Source organism: Melanerpes formicivorus, unplaced genomic scaffold (assembly GCF_026170545.1).
Source record: "Melanerpes formicivorus ecotype bairdi unplaced genomic scaffold, bMelFor1.0.p_v2 SCAF_28, whole genome shotgun sequence".
Classification (NCBI taxonomy): Eukaryota; Metazoa; Chordata; class Aves; order Piciformes; family Picidae; genus Melanerpes; species Melanerpes formicivorus.
This window is the reverse complement of record NW_027142380.1, coordinates 10,335,697-10,359,013: the sequence shown is the minus strand read 5'-3', so window position 1 is coordinate 10,359,013 and position 23,317 is coordinate 10,335,697. Positions and strand designations below refer to the sequence as shown.

General features: G+C 46.8%; 1 protein-coding gene across 1 annotated transcript; it reads left to right on the top strand.

The window, feature by feature from the left end:
- The first annotated feature begins 2,692 nt into the window (after positions 1-2,692).
- IL5RA (interleukin 5 receptor subunit alpha) lies at positions 2,693-22,741 on the top strand. Its single transcript, XM_068154423.1, has 10 exons — positions 2,693-2,798; positions 4,802-4,947; positions 5,850-5,988; positions 7,010-7,142; positions 7,908-8,098; positions 9,897-10,042; positions 10,778-10,916; positions 14,517-14,613; positions 21,150-21,231; positions 22,633-22,741. Exons 1-10 carry the CDS (start codon positions 2,726-2,728, stop codon positions 22,723-22,725), a joined length of 1,239 nt encoding a protein of 412 aa, XP_068010524.1. The 5' UTR covers positions 2,693-2,725; the 3' UTR covers positions 22,726-22,741.
- The last annotated feature ends 576 nt before the right edge of the window (positions 22,742-23,317 follow it).

Here is a 23,317-nt window from a genome sequence, read left to right as displayed (position 1 = left end):
CTCCATCTATCCCTATATCTGTTTGTATCTATCATCTATATCTCTATGTATCTATATCCATCTATATCTCTATATCTATCTGTATCTTTATCTATATCTATATATCTGTATCTATCTATATCTGTATCTATCTATCCATCCCTATATCTATTTCTATACATCTATATCTATCTCTATGCATCTATATCCATCTATATCTCTATATCTATCTATATCTTTATCTATCTGTATCTATATCTGTATCTATATCTATCCCTTTATCTGTTTCTATACATCTATATCTATGTCATCTATATCTATCGCTATGTATCTATATCTTTATCTATATATCTTTATCTGTCTATCTATATATCTGTATCTGCATCTGGGATCCTGAGTCCAGTTCTGGGCTCCCCGTTTCATAAGAGACTACTCCAGTCCATAAAAAGGATGAGGGGCCTGAGGAGCATCTATGTGAGGATGAAAATCTGAGAGCCCTGGGGCTCTTGAGCCTGGAGAAGAGCAGCCCCAGAAGGGATCTGAGCAACGTTCAGCAAGCGCTAAAGGGTAAGGGGCAAGAGGATGGGGCCAGATTCTTGTCAGTGGGGTCCAATGACAGGACGAGGGGCAGTGGGCACAAACTGGAATCCTGAGAGGTTCATCTAAGGAAAAACATCTTTGCTGTGAAGATGCTGGAACCCTGGACCAGGCTGCCCAGAGAGGTCACAGGTTCACAGGATGTCAGGGATTGGAAGGGACCCAAAGAGATCATGGAGTCCAACCCTCCTGCCAGAGCAGGACCAGACAATCCAGCCGAGGTCACAGAGGAACACATCCAGAGAGACCTTGAAAGTCTCCAGAGAAGGAGACTCCACAACCTCTCTGAGCAGCCTCCTCCAGTGGTCTGTGACCCTTACAGTTGTGGAGGTTGTGGAGACTCCTTCTCTGGAGAGCTTCCAAGCCCAGCTGGGCTGTTGTGGCCCTGGGCAAGCTGGCGTGGATGCCCTGCTTTAGCAGAAGGGTTGGACTGGATGATCTCTAGAGGTCCCTTCCAAACTCTATCTTGCTAGCCTTCTGTGAGTGCTCAGGAATAATCCATCAGCACACTCCAGAGGTTCAGTTAGCCCTGTACTCATTTTGGGGAGCAGAATGGCAGATGCATCTAAACTGTGGATCCAGCAAAGGAGTGGACTTGGCCATTCAGAAGCACACTGCAGCATCATTTTAATGCACTCAGCACTCATCCAGCATTTCAAAAACATAGTTACTGTACAGCAGAAGTAGTCCAACTGTGATCAGTTGGAGTGCTTCCCATCCCTGGGTTATTTATTGGAGGTTCAGGGAGAACTGATGGCTTAAAGATGCTTTCTCTGCTCATTACCATCTGAAAATATTATGTTTTCCATGCAAGCAGTCGCTGGAGTGCCCCAGGGAAGCCGTGCAATTGGGCTGGGAGGGAGAATTTCTCTTTGGTAAGAACATTTTGGAAAGCTTCTGGTTTGTGTTTTGATGTTGTTTATATTAAGGTTCTACATGAATGATTGCACACAGACCCTTTTTATTCTCCCAGCACTTTGTGAAACGATCTCTAGGAAGCAGAAGAACCTGCTGGGCTTAAGCATTAAAAGCAACAACAACAACAACAACAACAACAAGGGAGTCCTTCATTTAAATTAGAAACAAACAAAAATAGTTTCTTTTACAGCCAATAATTAACACTGGAGAATTAGCCTTGAGGTGAGTGCTGAGATGGCTTTTTCAGTGAGCTTTGGTGAAATAAGAGGTGGGAAATAAATTGCTTTAAGCAGCCATTTTACGTCTGGCACCAGCTGCAGCCAGTTCTTTGTGCTCTTGGTGTAAATGGGGCTCTACTGAAAGCCAATACCTGAGCCCAACTCACTCCTCTCCATGGAAAAGTGCTCTCATTCCATGACTGCTGCCATGGACATCCCCACCTGACAGTGAATCCAGCAGCTTTGCCAAGGAGGGCTGGCAAAAGCAGAGGGAGCAGAATGCAATGTGGTTAGTGGCACTTAGTTACAGCAAGAAGGGCAGATTGAGACTGGAGACTAGGAGGAAGTTCTTTGCAGTAAGGGTGGGGAGACACTGGCACAGGTTGCCCAGGAAGATGTGGCTGCCCCCTCCCTGGAGGTGTTGAAGGCCAGGCTGGATGAGACCTTGAGCAACCTGGGCTGGTGAGAGGTGTCCCTGCCCATGGCAGGGGGTTGGAACTGGATGGTTTTTAAGGTCCTTTCCAAGCCAAACCATTCTATGAATCCATGAAGGTGCATTTTCCTTCAAGGGAAGAAGTCAATCCCCAGCAAGGCAGCAGTGCCCTTGCTTTGGTGGTGTGGGCACACCCTGCTCCCTGGTCTCTGTGCTTAACTCTTGGGTTGGGTTCCTTTCCATCTGTCAGCCTCTGTGAAGCAGTCCCAAGGCAGATCACAGAATCACCAAGGTTGGAAGAGACCTCAAAGATCATCAAGTCCAACCTGTTACCACAGACTTCATAAATAACCATGGCACCAGGTGCCACATCCAATCCCCTCTTGAACACCTCCAGGGATGGTGACTCCACCACCTCCCTGGGCAGCACATTCCAATGGCCAATTACTCTCTCTGGGAAGAACTTTCTCCTCACCTCCAGCCTAAACTTCCCCTGGCGCAGCTTGAGACCGTGTCCTCTTGTTCTGAGATGTGCTGATACCTGGTCCTTCTCATTTGCCATCCTAAGGTTACAGCCAGCATGAGGAGAGTTCTTCTGATCCTCCTTTGGACATCAAACTTGGCTCAGCCATACATACCTCTAGCAGGAGAAGGTAAGGCATTTCCCTTCTCCCAGTCTGTGGCTTTAGCACCAGTGGGTGACCAAGGCCCCTCCACACGTTGGTCAAATGCAGTATTCTGCATGTGAATGAAACAGTCCATGGCATGTCAGGAGTACAGAGGCACAGATGACCATGCTGTGGTAAGATGCTAACATGAGGCCAAAACACCTCTCCTATGAAGAGTGGCTGAGAGAGTTGGGGTTGTTCAGCCTGGAGAAGAGAAGGCCTGAGGGAGACCTTCTGGTGGCCTTTCAGGACTTCAAAGGGCTGATCGGAAAGCTGGGGACAGACTTTTGAGCAGGGCCTGTGGTGACAGGACACGGGGTGATGGTTTAAACTCAAAGAGGGAGATACAGGCTAGACGGAAGACATTTTGTACAGTGTGGGTGGTGAGAGCCTCTCCCAGGCTGCCCAGAGAGGTGGGAGCTGCCCCATCCCTGGAACCATGCAGGTCAGGTTGTCTGGGGCTCTGAGCAGCCTGCTCTAGTTGGGGATGTACCTGCTGACTGCAGGGATGTTGAACTAGACCTTTAAAGGTCCTTTCCAACCCAAACCATTCCATGATTCCTGGGACAGTTGTATCCCATCTCAGATTACTCCCAGCCAGTGCCCGAGGACTGGTTTGCTTTGAGAGGGAAGAACCATGAGACAAGTAGGCACAACTTGTGCCATGCCACTTGCCCTCTGGGCTGGTCAGTAGTTCCTGGCCTGGTTTATTCATCAATTTAACCCAGCCAGAGCAAAGGAATTATTCCAGGGAGCAATTTAACCTGCAGTTAGCCGCAGAAACAAGGTGGCACAAAGCATCACTGGCACAATCCTGGTGTATTAACAACCTGAACTGGGCAGGTTTTTGTCATCTCAACAGTTTTGGTATCTCAACAAGGAGCATTTTAATGGAAGCACTTCAGGCTGGTTTCTGCTGTGGTTTCCTGAGTTTTTAGGAAGCATTTTTCCTGGTGCATGCTTGAAAGTGGAGCTAGTGGGCATCAAGGGTGGAAATCATGGGGGAGGTGGGGACTAATGTCCCTTCACTAGCTTGGAGATGGTGATTAAGGTGGGGTCAGGCTCAGAAGAACCCTAGAAATGGTGGGGAGTGGATTGATTATTTCCCTGCCTTGCTATTTGTATGGTGTCATTTCCCCCCAGCATGAGCTCCTCCTCATTTCCATATGAGCTGCAGGAATCCCTCTTGCTCTGTCATTTGAAATTATCATTCCCATCCTTCTATGTTTTCTCCCATTTGTGCTTAATTCCTCTGCTCATCATTATGTTTCTTCTCTCGCATGGACCTTTCTGTGGCTGTCAGCCTGCTCTTTGCAAGCCCCCATGCTGTGCTTTCCAGCAGGCGTGTGTGGGTGAGGATCAGCCCCACTTCAGTGCAGAGGCAGCTGAACAGCCTGAGCCTAATTAGCAAGCCAAGTATAACATACTATTGTCACTTCTGAAAGCTAAATTTCAGGTAAACTTTTATCTGATGAAGTTTTGGGTCCTATTTAAAGATGCTTTTAGAGTATTAGGAGCTGTTGAGGGAATACAGAGTCATCACATTGTTCAGGTTGGAAGGGATCTTAAAGATCATCAAGTCCGATGTTAACTCAGCACTGCCAAGTCCATCACCAAACCATGTCCCTCAGCACAACATCTCCAGGGCTTTTAAACCCTTCCAGGGGTGGGCACTCCACCAACTGCCCTGGACAGCCTCTTCCAGGACTGGACAACCTCTTCTGGTGCAACTTGAGGCTACTTCCTCTTGTCCCATTGTTTGTCACTTGGTAGAAGAGACCAACCCCCACCTCACTCCTGCCTCCTACCAGGGTGTTGTAGGGAACCAGGAGGTCTCCTCTCAGCCTCCTTTTCTCCAGGCTGTTTAGCCCAGTTCCATGTACTATTGAAATGATTTGCTTGTGTTGCTCATTGCTTGTAAGCAGCTGCTGCTTTAAACAATTCCCTGACTCACCATGCTATGGATGGTTTTGTTCTCTCCTTTGCAGTTCAGGTTCTCCCCCCTGTTAACTTCACCCTCACAGTCTCTGCATTAGGACAAGTACTTTTGCACTGGAAACCAAACCCTAATCAAGAACACAGAAACTACACCATCAGATATGATGTGAAAATCCTAAGCCCTGTGCCTGAAGAGGTAAGGTGAAAGTATCCTGAGAAAGTTGACCATGTTGCACCACAGCAGGTGCAGTAGGTGTGATGTGAACAATTAGTCTATTGAATCACTCTCTTAAATCACAAACAAATCCTTGGAGCACTGGAGAGGTTCCCTTTTAGCTCTCCTGGGACAGGCTGGGAGAGCTGGGGCTGTTCAGCCTGGAGAAAAGAAGGCTCCAGAGAGACCTTAATGCAGCCTTCCAGTACCAAAGAAGGCCTGCAAGAAAACTAGGGAGGGACTTTTTACAGGGGCTTGTAGTGATAGGACAAGAGAGGATGGATTGAAGCCTGAGGAGGGCAGATTTAAACTGAGCATAAGGAAGCAATTCTTGACAGTGAGGCTGGGGAGACGCTGGAACAGGTTGCCCTGGGAGGTTGTGGATGTCCCCTTCTTGGAGGTATTCAAAACCAGGTTGGATATTCAAAACTAGGTTGGATGAGGCCTTGAGCCCCATGGCAGTGGGGTTGGAACTGGATGGTCTTTAAGGACCCTTCCAGCCAACGCCACTCTATGAAGCTGTTAAGTGTTAGCCTGGGGACTGGCAAGCCCTGCAGCTTTTGTCTCAGGGAGAAGCTGGATGTTCAGTGACTCCTCACTGAGGTTCATCTCAATTAATTCACATTCATGCCAGGGCATCATTAAATGTCAGGCCATGTTTCCTCCCAGCTGTATGCTCCAGGCAGGTATGATGAGAGCCCTGCTGTCTCACAAGGGAAGCCTCACACATTTTCTGTGCTCCACACTTACTATAACCAGGCTGGTTTGCCTCTTTGGCATGGATCCATCTTTGACTGGATCCACCTTTGCAGGCCCCTCGGCTCAGCTGCCATCACAGGTGATGCTTATTTCATGTTTGTTTCTTCTTTTGGGTTTGTTTCAAGTATGACACAAAGAGGACTTACAGCATCCAGAGCGCTGCACTTCATAATGGTTTCTCTGCACAGCTTCGCACCTTGCTGCTCCACAACAGCCTCCAGATGAGCAGTGAGTGGGTGAAAGAGGAACTCCCACCTCTGCCAGGTAAAGCAGCAATGCAGGGGAGGCTTGAATTTTGTGTTCTGCCCTGCTCTGTGGACCAGGCATCAAAAGTTTAATACTTCAGAAATACAGCATATGCTCCTCTGCATGTTTTGAAGTGATTTAATCCAGGCCTTTCTCTGCTGTTGTGGAGCCTGGAGCACGATCTGGAGATGCAGAATCCCAGCAAAATCGTCTAAGATAACCTACTTTCCTCCACTTTAGGATATTAAAGGATCATCCTGCCTTGGTGGCAGGATGTAAAGGTGCTGTGTGGTACAGCTTTACTTACACTGCTTGGGCATCTTCATCCATCCTTACCTGATTGGATGGGATGCAATAGGTAGATTGGATACCTGTTACAACCCCATGGACCACTGTAGCTTGAGGACTGACCTCTTGAAGAGCAGCATAGGGGAAGGGGACCTGGATGTCCTAGTGGACAGAACAATGCCCATGAGACAGCAATGGGACCTGGTGGCCAAGAGGACCAATGGCATCCTGGGGTGTATTAGAAGGGCTGTGGTTAGTAGGTGGAGAGAGGTTTCCCTATCCCTACCCCTCTACTCTGCCCTGGTGAGGCCACATCTGGAATATTGTGTCCAGTTCTGGGTCCCTCAGTTCAAGAAGGATCCCAGGGAACTGTCTGAAAGATTCCAGCACAGAGCCACAAAGCTGCTGAAGGCAGTGGAACATCTCCCTGCTGAGGACAGGCTGGGGGAGCTGGGACTCTCAAGCTTGGAGCAGAGGAGCCTGAGGGGTGACCTCATTAATGTTGATAAAGATATGAAGGGATGGAGCCTGGCTCTGCTCAGGGATGCCCAATGACAGGACAGGGAGCCCTGGAGGCAAGCTGGAGCACAGGAGGTGCCATGGGAACATATGGAAAAACTTAACTGTGAGGGTGCTGGAGCCCTGGAGCAGGCTGCCCAAAGAGGCTGTGGAGTCTCCTGCTCTGGAGACATTCAGAATTCCTTATTAAATCAGATTTCTCTTTCTGCTTTCTCATTCCTCAACTCTTTAGGTGCTCCAGAGACATCTGTCACTAATCTGTCCTGTGTTACTCACATCAGCATTTCTAGCACTGTTTCTCTCCATTGTGCTTGGCTTCCTGGCCAAAGGGCACCAGGAGACACCAAGTACTTTCTGTTTTACAGGTGGGTGTTGTTTGCCCTATCAGTCAGCAATGGATGATGATGAGGCTTATTAGGACTATTATTATTATTTCCTATCATTGTTATTATTTTTAATATTATTTACTATTGTCCATTATTGAAATTAATCTATTATTGCTGCTATTATTATTATTATTATTATTATTATTATTATTATTATTATTATTATTATTATTATTATAGCAGCACCATAGCTCACAGATATTCACCAAGTACTTTCTGGTTTACAGGTTGGTGTTGTCTCCCCTATTAGCCACCAATGGAGGATGATGATGATGATGATTATTATTATTATTATATTAACTACTATTGTTAATAAACGTCCATTCTTTATTATTTCCTATTATTGTTATTATTTTATTATCATTAATTATTATTCTTGTTATTATTGTTATAGCATCATAGCTCACAGATATTCACCAAGTACTTTCTGGTTTACAGGTTGGTGTTGTCTCCCCTATTAGCCACCAATGGATGATGATGATGATGATGATGATTAACTAGTGTTATTAAAATGTCATTATTTACTATTATTGTTATTAATTTATTATTATTATATGCTACTACTAATAACAATGCTAATAATAGTAATAATTATTATTATAGCATCACGGCTCACAAATATTCACCAAGTACTTTCTGGTTTACAGGTTGGTGTTGTCTCCCCTATTAGCCACCAACGGATTATTATTATTATTACTATTACTATTATTACTATTATTGCTACTGACAAACATTCCAATTTAGGTATGAGCTGTACACTGAAGAATGCCAAGATTACATCCAAGACAAGTGGCAGAGGAATCTTGAGTGCAGCTTTTCCGTGACTCACATTGATCCCGAAGGGCTTGGCAAGCTCCTGGTAATACACATTAATGGCTCTAGCAAGCATGCTGCCATCAAGCCTTTTCAGCAGCTCTTTGACCAAAATGCCATTGGTGAGTAGAAATGCATTACAGAAATGGCAGCAATTAAAACTACCTGGCAGGAGTGTGAAAAGGTTTGTGGGAGAACACTGCTGGGTGGAATGGTTCTTGCTGCAGGTGAAAGGGTGTGCTGGTTTTGCACAGACATCTTCATGGAGGATAATATTAGGAAGAAATTCTTGACAGTGGATGTGGGGAGACACAGGAACAGGTTGTCCCTAGGGAGGTCATGGATGCCTCCTTCCTGGAGGTGTTCAAGGCCAGGAGCAACCTGGTCTAGTGGGAGGTGTCCCTGCCCACTGCAGGGGAGTTGGAACTGGGTGAGCTTTAAGGTCCCTTCCAACTCAACCCATTCCATGAATCAAGTATGAAATTGGAGGAGATTATAAGACAGAAGTGGATGGTTTCAACCCAGTTTGGTATTAATATTATAGACTGTCAGAAATAAAAAGCTAGAGCATGTCATTAGTTATTGTTAGCCAAAGCATTGGTTCCAGTAGTAATTTTCAATTGATTCAGTTACTATCCCTTCAAGTAGCTTTTATTTTACAGCCTTTCTTTAAAAGCAAAAAGACATGATGTTCAAGGTCACTCAGCAAGGCTCTGAGCAACCTGGTCTAGTGGAGGATGGCCCTGCTGACTACAGGGGGGTGGTCTGGATGACCGTTGGAGGTCCCTTCCAACCCAAACCATTCCAGAACCTGGGGGTACTGGTGAATGAGAAGCTCAACAGGAGCCAGCAGTGAGCACTTGCAGCCTAGAAAGCCAATCACATCCTGGGCTGCAGCAAGAGAAGCAGAGCCAGCTGGTTGAGGGAGGACATTCTCCTCCTCTGCTCTGGTGAGATCTTACCTGGAGTACTCTGTCCAGTTCTGGAGCCTCTGTGCCAGGAAGGATCTGGAGGTGCTGGAAGGTGCCCAGCGAAAGGCCACGAGGATGAGCAGAGGGCTGGAGCTGCTCTGCTGTGAGGACAGACTGAGGGAGTTGGGGCTGTTCAGTCTGGAGAGAAGTCTCCAAGGAGACTGAATTGTGGCCTTCCAGTATCTGAAGGGGGCTACAGGAAAGCTGGGGTGGGACTTTTTGAGGGTGTCAGGGAGGGATAGGACTGGGGGGGATGGAGCAAAACTAGAAATGGGGAGACTGAGATTGGATGTTAGGAAGAAGTTGTTCCCCAGGAGGGTGGTGAGAGCCTGGCACAGGTTGCCCAGGGAGATGGTGGAAGCCTCATCCCTGGAGGTGTTTGCAGCCAGGCTGGATGTGGCTGTGAGCAACCTGCTGCAGTGTGAGGTGTCCCTGCCCATGGCAAGGGGGTTGGAACTGGCTGATGCTTGAGGTCCCTTCCAGCCCTGACAGTTCCGTGATTCTCTAATAGCTGCTCCATGCCTTTGAGTTCCTTCCAGGTTTCAGGAACTTTCTTGCTTACATCTGTTATTTTTTTCCCCCTGAAAGTAATTTTTTCTAACTGCTCAGTCATCCATTTCCTGCTTTATTTTCATCATTTAATGCATGTCATTTATGATTTTTAATACATGTAAACCTTATAATTGAATCAATTCATCCCCACTAGTAACCTGTATTTCTCCAGAACTGTTGGATTTCTAAGACTGTTTCCCCCTAACTATTTCCTCCAGTGTAGTCCTTCCACCTAAATCCTTATCTTCCCTGTTCAAAAGTGTGAAATAAATTCAAGGCTTGCAGCTGTTTGGAAACACCATCGGGTTAGGAGATGCCCCAATGTTCAGCATTTCAGCTTTGCTCTAGAATTAACTCACCAAGAGGAGGTTTGGTTCGTTGGGCTTTCACCTTGCAGAGAAAGTGAATGTTCCCAGAAATGTCACTGCAACCTTGGAGCAAAATGATCTTCTGGCCACGTGGGAAAAGCCAATTTCTCCTTTGCCTAAAGAGTGCTTTGAATATGAATTTCACCTCTTCAACTGGAAGTCAGGTAACAAGCAGGTAATTGCTTCTCTGCTGCCCAAGTATGACACAGCCCTTCCTGTCTCTGGCTGTCCTGGGTAGCTAGGGTTTGCCTTTTGCCGCCTGCTGAAAAAAGAAGGTCCTTCTCTTCATGGTTGTGTTACCCAATTGGAAGCATCTAAAAGAAAACCTGCTCCTTCCACTCTTTGGGAACCACGGACTCTCAGCAAAGCCAAACTCCCATCTATTGTAAACCTTTTTCCTCTCAATGTCTGTAACAAACTGTCCCCAAGAGACCTTGGAAAGCAGGCTAAAAATTGGAGTTAGCCACTTTGAGGCATCTGGGCTCAGAACAGCAACCCTAAAAATCCAGCAGTAAAGGAATCTTAAGGATGAAAGGAAAAATGAGGCATGGCTCAAGAATTTGCCCCCTGAAATATGGATGTGTCGTGAGGGAAATGGCACCTCTAAAAATAGAGATCTTAATTCAAAAGCAAGGCCATGTGCTCACAGCCACTTTAGTAGCAGGGAGGTGGTGGATGCCCCCTCCCTGGGGGTGTTCAAGGCTGGATGAGGCCTTGAGCAACTTGGTCTAGTGGAAGACGTTCCCCACCCATGGAAGTAGCTGATCCTTAAGGTCCCTTCCAACCTAACCCGTTCTATAAATCTGTGAATAAAGGAGTTAAACAAAGGTAAGATGATAAATAGGATTTCAGTTTGGGGTTTGAATTGTTTAAAGGGCTCTACACCAGTAAAATGTTGTTTTCCCAACAGACATTCAAAATACCCTCCAACAACTTCAGATCACCAATTGATGTCACCAGCAGGTATTCCATCCAAGTAAGAGCCAATCATCATCACATCTGTCGTGCAAGAGGGGTCTGGAGTGACTGGAGTGAAATTCTCTCTGTGGGTAAGAGGGAGATGCTGCTGTCTTGCAGGGGATGTTCTCGCACTGCTGGGAAGCAAATGCTGCCTAATCAGCAGCAGCAACACCAAGTAATTGTAACTGAAGGCAGGAAAATAGATATGTGAGGGAAGAAGCTGATTTGTTAATGCCAAGGGAGCTGAATCTGTGTGCCATTGAAAATCAATAGTAATAAAAATTCCCTCCCAAGCAAACTTACAGCTGGAAAAGCTCTCTGGGCTCATCCAGTCCAACCTTCAACCCAACCCCACCATGGCCAGCAAACCATGGCCCCAAGTGCCATGGCCACACCTTTCTTGAACTCCTCCAGGGATGGGGACTCCACCACCTCCCTGGGCAGCCTCTCCCAACCCCTGACCACTCTTGCAGCAAAGAAATTGTTCCTCATCTCCAACCTAACCCTCCCCTGGCACAATTTCAGGCCATTTCCTCTCCTTCTATCACCTGATACTAGGGAGAAGAGGCCAATCCCCACCTGGCTCCAACCTCCTTTCAGGGAGCTGTGGAGAGCCATGAGGTCTCCCTTCAGCCTGCTCTTCACACTAAACACCCCCAGTTCCCTCAGCTGCTCCTCTCCAGCCCTGTTCTCCAGACCCTTCCCCAGCTTTGTTGCCTGGACCATGCTCCAGCACCTCAATGTCCTTCTTGGGAGTGAGGGCCCCAAAACTGAACCCAGGATTGGAGGTGCAAAATGTCTTCTGGATGTTTGGAGCTGTTTATAGACAGTGTTTTTTTTTCCCACATGCTTATGTTTTCCCAGTCTGCTTTAAGCTAGCCCAAGGCTAGTACTTGGTCAGCCTTTTGGTGGCTTTGCTCATGTAGCTCTCAGATGTGTTTGCCTGGTGTGCATCATGATCATAGAATAGAATCACAGAATCAATAAGGTTGGAAAAGACCTCAGGGATCATCAAGTCCAACCTATTACCTAATACCTAACATGATGTTCATGCTGGAAGGTCATATGAGTGATCCTGTCAGCTATTTCTTTACTGGAGCTAACAGAACTCCTAAGTACTGGGAGGGAAAATCAGAGCTTTGCTTTGGCATCTTTGGGAGATGCTCCTTTGCTCCCTTTTGTTCTGTATTTACTGCTTGCTGGCAGTGACAGTTTCCTTATCACAGCACGTTATCAGCTGTTTCTTTAGACATCCTCCCTTGCTCTTATCTTTTGAGTTTCCTAACTTCCTGGCTTGCACTAAACCCCCACTCTCTTACACTCTCCTGTTTACTGTCTTCTATCTCTACCAGAAAATACAAACCTGCGGGTGCTACTCTGACACATTCCCTTCACCTTCCTCCCACCTGGCTCCATGGTGAGCCCTCGGGAAGAGAGGCTCAGCGACCTGAGCGCTGACTCAGGGCAGAGAGCCTCTTGAGGAACAAAACTGGGCCTGGCTCTTAGCCTCCTGCACCTGTCTGGAAATACTCTGATGTATCACAGACTGGTTTGGACTGGAAGGGACCTTTAAAGGTCATCTAGTCGAACCCTACTGCAGTCAGCAGGGACGCCCCCACCTAGAGCAGGTGGCTGAGAGCCCCAAGCAACCTGACCTGACCCCAGCAGGGATGGGAGATCTCCCACCTCTCTGAGCAACCTGGGACAGGGTCTCACCACCTTCAGTGTAAAACATTTTTGCCTTCTCTCCAGTCTGAATCTCCCTTTTTAAATTCAAAGCATCACCCCTTGTCCTGTCACAACAGGCCCTGCTAAAGAGTCTGTGCCCAGCTTGCTGGGTGCCCACTTTAAGTCCTTAAAAGGCCACCAGAGGGTCTCCATGGAGCCCTCTCCCCAAATCTTTCCCCCTGGGGCATGTCATCCATCTGGGGTGCCAGAGTCCTCCTGCTTCCCAGCTTGTCCTCTCCTTCCTGTCAAAATGAGAGAAGTTTGTTGTTAAAAGGAGCAGGTTGGCTCCATCAGGATTAGTCTTGAAGCTCTGAGGTCCCTTCCTGATTGTAGACGCCGGACGTCTTTGCCTGCCCCTTTGTCTGAGGTCTGAGGGGCTCCATGAGAGCAGCTGAGGAAACCTTTCGTAAGAGCATGTTGAAAGCAGCCCGACCCAACGAGCAGATTCCGTTTCTTTCTTCTTTAAATTCCTTTGGGGGTCAGAATTCCTTTGCTTTAATTATTCTTTGTCAATTGGTTTCTTTTTCACTTTTGGTTTTTGTAACTTTTTTAAACTTCCTCCATAAATGTTTTTAAATTTCTCTTTTAAGCCTTGTTTGAATTTTTCCTTTTTGCACCTTTTTTACTTCCTTTTTTTATTTTACTTCTTTTTAAAAATTATTTTCCTTTCTTTTTTATTACTTTTTACTTTTTGCACCTTTTTTAACTTCCATTTTTTTACATCCTTTTAGAAATGATTTTATTTTTCTTCCATTTCTTTTTTATTCTTTCATTTTTGACTTTTTTCACTTTTTTGCTTCCCTTTTAAATTGATTTTCTTTTTCTTTTTTAACTTTTTAAATTATTTTATTTTTTGCCTTTTTCACCTTTTTTACCTCCTTTTAACATTTTTTTATTTCTTTTTTTTAACTTTTTAATTTCCTTTTCAATTTTTTCTTTTTTTAATTTCCTTTTTTTTTACTTTATTCACTTTATTTCCTTTATTTTTTCTTGTTTAATTATTTTTCTTTTTAAATTTCTTTTAATTTTTTTAATTTCTTTTATTTTTACTTTATTCACTTTTTTATTTACTTTAATTTTTTTCTGTTATAATTTCTTTTTTTAACTTTTTTATTTCCTTTTAATTTTTTTTTTTAATTTCTTTTTTTACTTTATTAACTTTTTATTTCCTTTAATTTTTTTATTTTTTTATTTTTTTTACTTTTTTATTTCCTTTATTTTTTCTTTTTTAAATTTATTCTTTATTTTTTATTTCCTTTTTAATTTTTCCTTCTTAATTCTTTTACTTTATTCACTTTTTTATTTCCTTGAATTTTTTCTTTTTTTATTTTTTAAACTTTTATATTTCCTTTATTTTTTAATTTTTTTTTAATTTTTTATTTCCTTTTTAATTTTTCCTTTTTTAATTTTTTTACTTTATTCGCTTTTTTATTTAATTTAATTTTTTTCTTTTTAAATTTTTTCTTTTTTATTTCCTTTTTTATTTTTTTAGTTTATTTTTTATTTTTTTATTTCCTTTTTAATTTTTCCTTTTTTCATTTTTTTTACTTTATTCACTTTTTATTTCCTTTAATTTTAAATTTTTTTTTAATTTATTTTTTACTCTTTTATTTCCTTTTATTTTTTTTATTTTTAAATTTTTTCTCTTTTACTTTATTCATTTTTGTATTTCCTTTTTAATTTTCCTTTTTTCATTTTTTTTACTTTATTCACTTTTTTATTTCCTTTAATTTTTTTATTTTTTTAATTTATTTTTTACTCTTTTATTTCCTTTTAATTTTTTATTTTTAAATTTTTTCTCTTTTACTTTATTAATTTTTTTATTTCCCTTTTATTTATTTTTTTTAATTTTTTTTTCCTTTAAAACTTTTTTTATTTCCTCTTCAAAATTATTTTCTTTCTTTCTTTCTTTGTTTTCACCTTTTTTTTTTTATTTTGCTTTCTTTTTTTTTCCCCCCCAGGGCAAACCAACCTGGAGGATCCCACAGTCTGGACTGTCACTGTGCTTTGTGTGTCCACATGCTGTGCCTTCCTGCTTGTTGCTATCATATGCAAACTGTAAGTATTTGATCATCTTCTTTTTCATGCCAGTGTGCCTAAGGATAGGGATTGAATCACAGAATCACAGAAACACTCAGGTTGGAAAAGACCCTCAGGATCACCAAGTCCAACCCAGAACCCTACTCTACGAGGTTCACCATCCCCAAGCACCACATCCAAACCACTGCAGGGGGCTGGGGATGTTGTGAGCTGTGCTGCAAGGAAGGGCACTGAGCTTGCTGCTCAAGTGGAACTGCACAAAGCAAAAGGACTGAAAAGTCATCATCAGGGCTCATTAATAGTGTGGACAGCAGGAGCAGGGAGGTCATTCTGTCCTGTGCTTAGCACTGGTTAGGCCACACTTTGAGTCCTGTGTCCAGTTCTGGGCCCCTCAGTTTAAGAAGGGACATTGAGACACTTGTCCAGAGAAGGGCACCGAGGCTGGGGAGGGGTCTGGAACACAGCTCTGTAAGGAGAGGCTGAGGGAGCTGGGGTTGCTTAGCCTGGAGAAGAGGAGGCTCAGGGGAGACCTCATTGCTCTCTACATCTACCTGTAGCCAGGTGGGGGTTGGTCTCTTCTGCCAGGCAACCAGCACCAGAACAAGAGGACACAGTCTCAAACTGTGCCAGGGGAGGTTTAGGCTGGAGGTGAGAAGAAAGTTTTTCCCAGCAAGAGAGATTGGCCATTGGGATGTGCTGCCCAGGGAGGTGGTGGAGTCCCCATCCCTGGAGGTGTTCAAAAAAGGATTGGATGTGGCACTTGGTGCCATGGTTTAGTAGTCATGAGGTGTGGGGGGACAGGTTGGGCTTGATGATCTCTGAGGTCTTTTCCAACCTTTTTGATTCTATGATTCATGATCAACAATAACACTCAGGAATACTGGTGGGGTAAGAAAGCTCTTCAAGTTAATCTTCAACACCAAAACCATAGATTGAGTGAGGAGAAAATCTTTCTGTCTTCATTTTGTTTCTTTGCTGAAATGGATCTGGTTGGGTTGATGGTTTCCACAGGAGGACTCTCACTCTTCAAGCCTGCTGAGAGCATCTTTCATGTCTAAAATGTGCAGAGCAGTATTTTCTCAGCCTTGTCTTGTCCAGCCTGCAGACAGAAACTCTGCAAAGCACCCTGGGCATGGAGTCTGAATTTCCTTTGACATCTGAAGAGGGGGAAAATGCACTGTTGTGCTTGCTGCTCCTCTGCTCCTCCTCACCTCTTAACAGGAGCAAGTGCATTGACCTAGTGTCTGCTTGGAGTTTTTTCCCCATAGAATCATAGAATGGTAGGGGTTGGAAGGAACCTCTAGAGATCATCCAGTCCAACCCCTCTGCCAAAGCAGGATCGCTTAGGGCAGGTCACAGAGGGACACATCCAGATGGGTCTTGAAAGTTTCCACACAAGAAAACTCCACAAGCTCTCTGGGCAGCCTGCTCCAGCCCTCCAGCACCCTCACAGCAAAGTTGTTTCTCCTCATGTTGAGGTGGAAGTTTTGTGTCCCATTTTGTGTCCATTGCCCCTTGTCCTAGACAGGACACCACTAAAAGAGCCTGAGCCCTTCTTGGCACCCTCTCCTCAGGTATTTATAGCCATCGATCAGATCCCCTCTCAGCCTTCTCCTCCCCAGGGCCCCAGGGCTCTCAGTCTTTCCTCATAGGAGAGATCTTCAAGTCCCTCAGTCAGTCCTTGCAGCTCTCTCTCAGCCTTTGACTTATATATAATTCTTGAACACCCAGTTCCATCTGATGGCTGGAGCCTATGGCTGTCAGGGAAGCAAAACCAAAACGTGCTGTGAAGAAGCCACAGACACTCCCTGGGTTTCTGTAGCTGGAGCTAGTCAGCTGCCAAGTGATGAATTAAGGAGTCAGTTTCCTTGCAAGCACCAATTACCAGTCCACAATAAACACAGCTGCCAGTACTGCAAGTGCTCTCCTGGCCTCTGCTAATTTCTTATCCATTTCTTCAATGCCTTTTAATTTGCTGGTCACCCTGAGGAGCCCTTGGCTGTTTTCCTCTCCATACCACATTTCCTTCAGCAAGGAAAGGTCTTTGTCTGCAGGACTGTCAGATTAGGACAACTGGTATTAGGTGCCCCTGAGGTGGCTGGTGTCTCTGATAACCTGTTCTTAAGTCAATTTAATTAGCACAGCAGCTCTCCATAGCAATCCTTTTTTGGAGCAAGATAAATGACCTCCCCTGAGTTTATTCATGTTGTGCTTCATCCAGGCTTGTTCCCAGCTGTGCAGCCTTGCTGTGTTGGTGGAAGGCCCCAAACCACCCTTGCACAGAATCATAGAATGGTTTGAGGTGGAAGGGACCTCCAAAGGTCATCTAATCCAAGCCCCCTGCAGTGAGCAGGGACATCCTCTGCTTACATCACTGATTCTTTTCTGGATTGACCTCTCTGTGTAGCTGCAGGTCCTCCACTGCTCTGGCATTGTCTCCATCAGACCTCTGCTCTCTCTTTGGGACAACAAAACTCCAAGACCAGTCAGTTCCAGCAGAAGTCTGTAGCAATCATACTGCTCCATGTTTTCTTGTGGAGTTCTGCCAAGTGGCAGAGTATTGTGAAGTTATCCTCTGTGGGCTTCCTGAAACAGACACAGCTAGAGGGGAAGACTTCTACTCAAAGAGCAGCTTTCAAATGCTCTGCTAATACATTTGAACTTTAACACATCAGGTCAATTAAACCTGGCTTTTCCAGATTCAGCTGCACTGGCTGCTTCTAGGAGCTGCTCTCTGCTTGGCTGGTACATCACAGAATCCCAGCATGGTGGGGTTTAGAAGGCACCTCTGGAGATCATCCAGTCCAGCTCCTCTCTTACATCAGGGTCACCCACAGCAGCTTGCCCAGGAGCACAATGGCCAGGCAAATTTGGAGTCTCTCCAGAGATGGAGACTCCACAACCTCTCTGGGCAGCCTGCTCCAGGCCTCCAGCACCCTCACAACAAACAACTTTCTCCTCCTGCTCAGCTGCAACCTCCTGGGTTCCAGTTTGTGTCCACTGTCCCTTGTGCTGTCCCTGGGCACCACTGAGCAGTGCCTGGCCCCAGCCTCTTGCCCCCCACAGCTCCTTTAGCTCTTGCTGAGCATTGCTCAGCTCCCCTCTAGGGCTGCCCTTCTGCAGGTTCTCAGCTCCAGGGCTCTCAGCCTTTGCTCCTCACAGAGCTGCTGCAGGCCCCTCAGCAGCTTTGTAGCCTCCCCTGGACTCTCTCCAGCAGTTCCCTGTCTCTCTTGAACTGGGGAGCCCAGACCTGGACCCAGCACTCCAGATGTAGGCTCACTGGGGCAGTGTAGAGGGGAAGAAGAATCTCCCCTGACCTGCTGGCCACACTCGTTAATGCACTCTAGTAATTCCCTGGCACTGAACTCCACAAAGCTGCTGGCTGTTCCCCACCCTTCCCCAGCTGCTCCTTGCTCTGTGTCCTTGCCACTTCTCTGCCTCAGGAGGAGGTGGGAGGTGTAAGAAGATGGAAGGCAGTGCTTAGCCTGCTCATTTGTTGCATCTGCAGATATTAAAAAGAGACAAATAGAACAGGTTCCCTGGATCACAGTTTCATTAGGGCTCTCAGTTTTTACTGCTCTTGAAAATTCATGAAGTGAGGCTGTGCAGCTGAAGCCACAGAAGCTTTACCCATTCCATGAGATTTGAAGCTATTATGAGGAATTTCATTACTGCAAAGAGGTCTATACATTTTCCTGTGTGCTTCCTGGAGACTGCAGGCACCAGAGACACACTCAGCACTGGGGAGGAATGCTGGAAGGCAAAGTAGCCCTTTGGGACTCTTTGGAAAGTCTTTTTCCTCCTCTTTCTCTCAGCAGCTGACAGGGTTGCTGTCATGATCCAAAGCCCAGCTGCATGTTTTCCTCATCTGCCCTCTGTCTTTAGGACTGAGCATCTTCTGTGCTTCCTTAGGCAGTGCCTTGGAAACATGTTCTCCTGCAGGTGAGCCCACAGGAGGATGCAGTTAATCACTTGGAATCACAGAGCCATAGCATTGTTTTGGCTGGAAAAGCCCTCTGAGGTCACCCAGGCCATCCACCAACCCAGCACCACCATGGCCATCAAACCATGGCCCCAGGTGCCATGGCCACACATTGCTTGCACACCTCCAGGGCTGGGGACTCCACCACCTCCCTGGGCAGCCTGTGCCAGTCCCTGACCACTCTTGCAGCACAGAAATTTTTTCTATTCTCCAACCTAACCCTCCCCTGGTGCAATCTCAGGCCATTTCCTCTCCTGTCACCTGAGACTATGGAGAAGAGACCAACCCCACCTGGCTCCAGCCTCCTTTCAGGGAGCTGTGGAGAGCAATGAGGTCTCCCTCAGCCTCCTCTGCTCCATGTTACACACTCCTAGTTCCCTCAGCTGCTCCTCACCAGCTCTGCTCTCCAGCTTTGTTGCCCTTCTCTGGACCTGCTGCAGCACCTCAATGTCTGTCTTGGAGTGAGGAGCCCAAAATTAAACCCAGTATTTGAGGTGTGACTTCTCCCCTTCTGCTCTGTCCTGGGGAGACTGGAGTATTGCATCCAGTTCTGGGCTCCCCAGTTCAAGAGGGACAGGGATCTGCTGGAGAGAGTCCAACAGAGGGCTAGGAGGATGATTAAGGGACTGGAGCACTGCCTTGCAGGAGAGGCTGAGAACCCTGGGGCTGTTTAGTCCCAGAAAAGGCTGAGAAGGTATTTACTCAATGTTGATAAATCTCTGAGGGCTAGGGGTCAGGAGGGAGGGGACAGGCTCTGCTCACTTGCTCCCTGGGATAGGACAAGGAGCAACGGATATAAACTACAGCACAGGAGGTTCCAGCTCAGCATGAGGAGGAACTTCACAGTGAGGGTCACAGAGCCCTGGAGCAGGCTGCCCAGAGAGGTTGTGGAGTCTCCTGCTCTGGAGACTTTCAAGCCCCATCTGGATGTGTTCCTGTGTGACCTGAGCTGGACTCTATGGCCCTGCTCTGGCAGGGGATTTGACTCAGTGATCTTTGGAGGTCCCTTCCAACCCCTTCCATCCTGTGAGCTGTGATCCTTGGCCACTGCTTCATGGCCACTGCTCTTGATGCCTGCTCCATGGATGTCAGCACAGAACAGGTGCAGGATGGTAATCCTGGGCTCAAGCCTAACATCTTCACTCAGGCCAACCTGCCATTAACATGTGGCCCTGTTTGGAGGTGGTGCTGTGCAGGGATGGAGATGGTGACTGTGTTCTGGTGATTGAAATGTCAAACCTCTGCTCTGGGAGAGATCAAAGACAAGAAAAGGTTCAGCCTGCAGCACTCTGCTGCCACACAAATACATCTGGCTGTGTGCTCCAGCCAGGCTAAGGTGTGTCAGGCAGGGAAAGAGCATCTCAAGGGCTGTTAGCAGGATGAGTTATTACACCATTTACTGTCAGCCAGCTCTGGTCCTGTTCCTTGCCTCCTCCTTGTTCCCTCAGCACACAATTATTTGCAGTTGCTCTCCCAGCACGAGACAGGAGCAGATTATGTCCAGAAACCAAAGTCTGAGCAAGAGGCAGCCTGTCTTGACTGTCCAAACAAGGTATATGACAGTGCAGCCCCTGGGAAGAGCAGGAGCCAGAACAGACAGATCAGAGCAATTAATTTCTCTCCAAGACAGGCCTGTTGCTGGCTGCTAAATGCCAGAGCAGTGTCCCCTGGATCAGACTTTCTAGCTCAGGTCCCTGCTGCACTGTGATGGAGGAGACCATCAGCCTACTGCTTGGCCATCTGCACGTCCCCAGGGGCCAGTGAGGAGCAGCACACCTGCCCAGTCCTCAAGGTGTCTTTTGGTGGACCAATATCCATGGCCTGGCCCCTTTTGGAACCTGCTGTTGAGTGAGTGGGAGGGGGCAGGAGGGCTGCTGGTGATGTGTCTCTTCCAGGGGCTTGTCAGAGACAGCATCCAGCCCAGAAAGCCAATCACATCCTGGGCTGCAGCAAGAGAAGCACAGACAGCAGGTTGAGGGAGGTGATTCTGCCCCTCTACTCTGCTCTGCTGAGACCATACCTGTCCAGTTCTGGATCCCCTATGACAGGAAGGATCTGGAGGTGCTGGAAGGTGTCCAGAGAAGGGCCACAAGGATGAGCAGAGGGCTGGAGCTGCTCTGCTATGAGGGCAGACTGAGGGAGTTGTGGCTGTTCAGTCTGGAGAAGAGAAGGTTCCCAGGAGACCTAATTGTGGCCTTCCAGGATCTGCAGGGGGCCTACAGGAAAGCTGGGGAGGGACTTCTGAGGGTGTGAGGGAGTGATAGGACTGGGGGGGATGGAGCAAAACTAGAAATGGGTAGATTCAGATTGGATGTGAAGAAGAAGTTGTTCCCCATGAGGGTGGTGAGAGCCTGGCACAGGTTGCCCAGGGAGGTGGTGGCAGCCTCCTGCCTGGAGGTGTTTGCAGCCAGGCTGGATGTGGCTGTGAGCAACCTGCTGCAGTGTGAGGTGTCCCTGCCCATGGCAGGGGGTTGGAACTGGCTGATCCTTGAGGTCCTTGCAACCCTAACAATTCTGTGATCCATCAGCAAGAGCAATTCTTTACCATCCCTCCACTGCTCTCTTCTTGCAGAAACCATGTGTGGAGCAAACTCTTCCCACCAATTCCAACACCCAGCAACAAATTCAGAGATCTCTTCCCCAGTGACTGTGAGGTAAACCCAACATTTCAGTCATTGTTTTGTTGGTGTGGCTTTTTTCTCTTTTTTTTTTGCCTAGAGGAACACTTCTGTTCTGTGCTGCTCAGTAACAAGCTCAGAGCTTGTTACTGCTCAGTTAAAACCCTTCTCACTTCCTCACTGTGAAATGTGGCTGGCCTTGGCAAGAGAATGTGCCAAATGGGTGCAGTTAATGCAATGATAGAGACAGCCCTGGTGAGGAGGGAAGCCCTCTGCTGTGAGGCCAGACTGAGAGAGTTGGGGTTGCTCAGCCTAGAGATGAGAAGGCTCCAGGGAGACCTTTTGGTGGCCTTTCAGTACTTAAAGAGACTGACCAGAAAGCTGGGGACAGACTTCTGTGGGTGCAGGGCAGTGATGAGCAGCCCTGGGAGAGCTTCAGCAGGAAGGTGAACTTTCTGCTGAAATTCTCCTGTTAACCCCCAATGCTCTCTCTCAGCTCTTACCTCACAAAATGTCTTGGGTGAATCCCTCTTTAAATGCACCAGCTTGAAACTTGCCTGAAGAGAAGGCTCTGGGAACACCTTCCAATGGCCTTCCAGTGCTTAAAGGGGGCCTGCAGGAAAGCTGGGGAGGGACTGTAGCAAGGAATGTAGTGATAGGATGAGGGGTAATGGTTTGAGACCAGAAGGGAGATTGAGACTGGAGAGATATAGAATGCCTGGTGCAGCAATTAGGATTGAATCCTATAGGCTTAACATAAAGAGAGTGTCACAGTGCCTAATGGCAGAAATGACTTCCTCAAATGACAGCTACCTGGGAGCCTGGTAATTGCCTCCCAACTACTGCATCTGGATTTGTGTTGAAGCTGCTTGACATACAGAAGCTGGGATCAAGTGCTGAGGAACAAAGTTTGTGATCTGTGTCCAGCCCTGGTGCTCCCAGCATAAGGACATGGAGCTACTGGAGCAGGTCCAGAGGGGGCCACAAAGATGGTCAGAGGGCTGCAGAACCTCCCTGTGGGGAGAGGCTGAGAGAGCCTGGAGAAGAGAAGGCTCCAGGGAGACCTTAGAGCAGCCTTCCAGTACCTGAAGGAGGCTCCAGGAGAGCTGGGGAGGGACTTCTGGCAAGGGCTTACAGGATGAGGAGCAAAGGCTTTGGAGTGGAAGAGGAGAGATTGAGACTGGAGATTAGAAAGAAATTCTGGAGTGAGAGTGGGGAGACACTGGCACAGGTTGCCCAGGGAGACTGTGGTTGTCCCCTCCATGGAGGTGTTCAAGGCCAGGCTGGATGAGGCCTTGAGCAAGCTGGGCTGGTGGGAGGTGTCCCTGCCCATGGCAGGGAGGTTGGATCTAAGTAACTTCCTTGCTTAGCCCAGTTCAGTTGATGAGCTCAGCTTACCTCCCAGCTCAGCAGCTGAAAGTGATGTTTGCTTTCCAGAGAGCACCAACCTGCACCAGCAAGACAGAGACCATGCTGAGCAGCTTCACTGAAGACCTCCCCTGCAGTGTCCTCGATGATTTTGTCTTCTGAGAGGCTGCAGGGCTGCCAAGGCTGGCCCAGCACATCCCCCAGCTGCACTGCTGTGAGCTTTGTGTCACCTCTGCTGCAGTGGTGTTGCCAGCAGGACTTGCTTCCACGAGATGCCTTGCAGAATAAGCTACTGAAGAGAGAAAAACCAAACCCAAGTTTAACCAAACTGCTTAAGCTTAAAACAAGAAGTTTAAGTACATGGCACAAAGGCTGTGCAGGGGGAAAAACATCCTGGAACATTCTGGAAGGAGCTCATGGCTTTCTTTGGGGTCCCTTTTATTTTCTTTTTCTGTTTGACAGCTCAGGCTTTTGGGGTTTTGTTTTGTGACACCTCAGGATGCAAAGAGGGACTTGGCACAGCCTGTGGTTCATGGCAGTGAGAAGAGAGGGAAGAAGAGAGGGAAGAAGAGAGAGAAAAGAGGAAGAGAAGAGAAAAAGAGTCAAGGAAAGAAGGTGGTGCAAAGAAAAGAGTAAAAGAAGCTGTAGAGCAACCCAGAGCTGTCACCCCCAGTGCTGTGCAGCTACAGCAAAGCCCTCATCAGAGTGAGGCCCCACAGTTGGCCTTCACTGGAACACTTGAGTTGAAACTGTG